We start from the raw sequence: 2411 nt of genomic DNA, 5'->3' as shown, positions 1-2411 counted from the left end.
CGCTCTGCTGTGACGCGGGGCGGGCGGCACCACGCTGCGGGCCGACGGAGAGCCTCTGGAAGGCGGCGTCGCACCGGCCGTCACTCACACTGTGCGCCGACCCCGAAAACGAGGGTGCCCGCGGCTTCGGCGACGCCAAACGACGTCCTGCACACCCACCACCAATACTACTACGACTACTGCCACCACCACCACCACCACCAGCAGCAGCAGCAGCAGAACCGGGAGGTGATGTCACTGACGACAACCTGCCGCTGCCTGAGTGCCGCATCAGCTTGGGCCTCTTGGAGAAGGCTCTCTTTAGAGGTACCTCTGCTGCTGCTGCCGCACATCCCTCTTCCTCAGCTACTTCCACCACAGCTGCTTCTGGTCTTGATTTCGCGGTAGCCATCGCGGTTGATGCGCCGCGTGACTGTATGGATTTGGCGCGTTGCAGGGCCTCGCTGCCGCCACGCACCGTAAGGAGGAGACGGCGCAACCTCACCACTTCGTCCTGTAGCTCTATGACTTTCTGCAGGCGAAACTCCGCGAGACGCTTGGCCCCGTTAAGCTCCTGCTGCAGCTGCACATCTGCGGGCCCGTCAGCCGGGCCAGACATGCCTGCGCGGAACCAGACAGAGACTACTGCCCGCAGCGCCAATACAGTGGAGAGTGTGAGGGAGGAGAAGAGGAACGTATGTGTGTAGTTGCACATCTCGGCGAAAGAAGCTCAAGCCGGTCAGAGGAGGAATGCGGGAGGCCCGACGTCCAAGTCGAGCAAGAGTAACACAAGTAGCAATATAACCATCATCAGCAACAGAAGCAGACACATACGCCCGCGCGCACACACACACACACACACGCAGAGAAAGAGAAAGAGAGAAAGAAAGATCGAGGCGAAATGAGCCACGGTATCAAGCAGCCTGCAGAAGTTGAGAGATCTCGGCATGTGTGATAGGCATCTCAATGCCGGCGTACAGCGGCCAGCGGAGCAACGACTCCAAGAAGTCGATCTTCTGTAAAAACAGTGTGCAGAAGTGCTGCCACACCCGCTGCAGCAGCGTGCAATGGAAGGACTCCTCCTCCTGCCGCCCTGCCACGTCGCGGAGGAAGTGCTTCTTCATCCGCCGCGAGCTCGACGGGATGCCGTTGCGCACCTCCCGCGGGAGACACCGCACAATGCGTCGCACCTCCTCAACGGAGAGCGCGTTGTGGTGCCGCAGCTCCTCGCGTGAGTGCACCTGCGCGAGGTCCTCCGCGACAAGTGCAAATGTGCCGAACTCCGGGAAGTCCTTCACGAGAACAACACGGGTGAGGTAGACCTCCTCGTAGCGGTCGCGTTGCACCAGCGAGGCGTCGTTGCGCTCGCGCAGCAGCTCCACCGCGTAACTTGACGGCGGCAGTGAGGCGTAGAAGGCGCAGAAGAAGGCATGATGGCGGTACTGCTGCAGGAACACGCGCTTGATGGACTTCGTGTCGAGACCGTCGATGAGCTTGTTCGCCCGCCGCGCGATGGCTTCGATGAGGTTGAGCCGCACGTGGCCGCCCGCCTCGGGGCTGGCGAGGCTGCTGATGTAGTTGAGCGCCTCGAACGCCTGGTCGACGAAGCTCAGCGCGACGGCGGCGTACTCTGTGCGGCTGCGCACGGCTTGTGGCAGCGCGTTGTGCACTGCCTCCATGCGCTGCACGAAGGCGGGTAGCTTCGTAAAGCAGCAGAGCATGCCGGCGGGGTGCACGACGTAGCGCTTGCGGCAGGCCGCGATGGAGGCAGTCTGCTCAGCGACGCAGCGCGAGATGGTGGACGCCACGACGCGCTCAAGCGCCTGCAGTATCTGCTGGCATAGCGCACTTGCGGCGGTGGGCGTGCCGTCGCGCTTGTACGCCTTCACCATGACCATCACCGGCACGGCATACAGGCGGTCGCATTTCGCCCCGCAGTACTCTGCGAAGCTCACTAGCTGCTGCTGCAGAAAGCACTTCTGCGGCTTCCCACGGCCGTTGTTGCTACCAGCCTCCGGGTTAGTGGTAGTGCTTCGGCTTCCGAACTCCACCTCGCTGCCGCGGAGCTGCGGTGAGGTGTACGCGGAGGCGGTACCACTCGACGGAAACTGCACCAACTTATCGCCTCCGAACAACTCCAGCAGCGACTCCGCCAGAAGCACAGCCGCATCCGTCTCGCAGGCCGCCATGACGCTACCGTTGAATGGCGTGACGACCCGGATATTGCTGTCTTCGTTGGCTTCTGCGACGTCATCACCGTTCTCCGCCGCGATGCCGAAGCAGCGGTGCAGTATCTCCTCCTCCTGCAGCACGGCACCGAGCGTCGTCTCAAGAGCCATGGCGAGCGCCAAGTCCGGTCGCAGCTCCCCGCTGCTGCTGCTGGTGCCGCTGCCACCGTGGGTGCGGCCCGAGACCAGTGAGAAGGCCGACGG

General features: G+C 62.9%; 2 protein-coding genes across 2 annotated transcripts; both read right to left on the bottom strand.

The window, feature by feature from the left end:
- Positions 1–694, bottom strand: DQ04_16861010 (hypothetical protein; the record flags this gene model as incomplete). Its single annotated transcript, XM_009317518.1, has 1 exon — positions 1–694. A coding segment is annotated over one exon (694 nt), but the record flags the coding sequence as incomplete, so codon positions are not given.
- A 199-nt stretch (positions 695–893) lies between these two features.
- Positions 894–2318, bottom strand: DQ04_16861000 (hypothetical protein; the record flags this gene model as incomplete). The annotated part of the gene is made up of 1 exon (XM_009317517.1): positions 894–2318. The coding sequence occupies one exon, from the start codon at positions 2316–2318 to the stop codon at positions 894–896; it is 1425 nt and encodes a 474-aa protein (XP_009315792.1).
- Between the last annotated feature and the right edge of the window lie 93 nt (positions 2319–2411).

This window comes from Trypanosoma grayi (genome assembly GCF_000691245.1).
Source record: "Trypanosoma grayi strain ANR4 Tgr_1686_V1, whole genome shotgun sequence".
NCBI lineage: Eukaryota > Euglenozoa > Kinetoplastea > Trypanosomatida > Trypanosomatidae > Trypanosoma > Trypanosoma grayi.
This window is presented reverse-complemented; position numbering and strand designations above follow the sequence as displayed.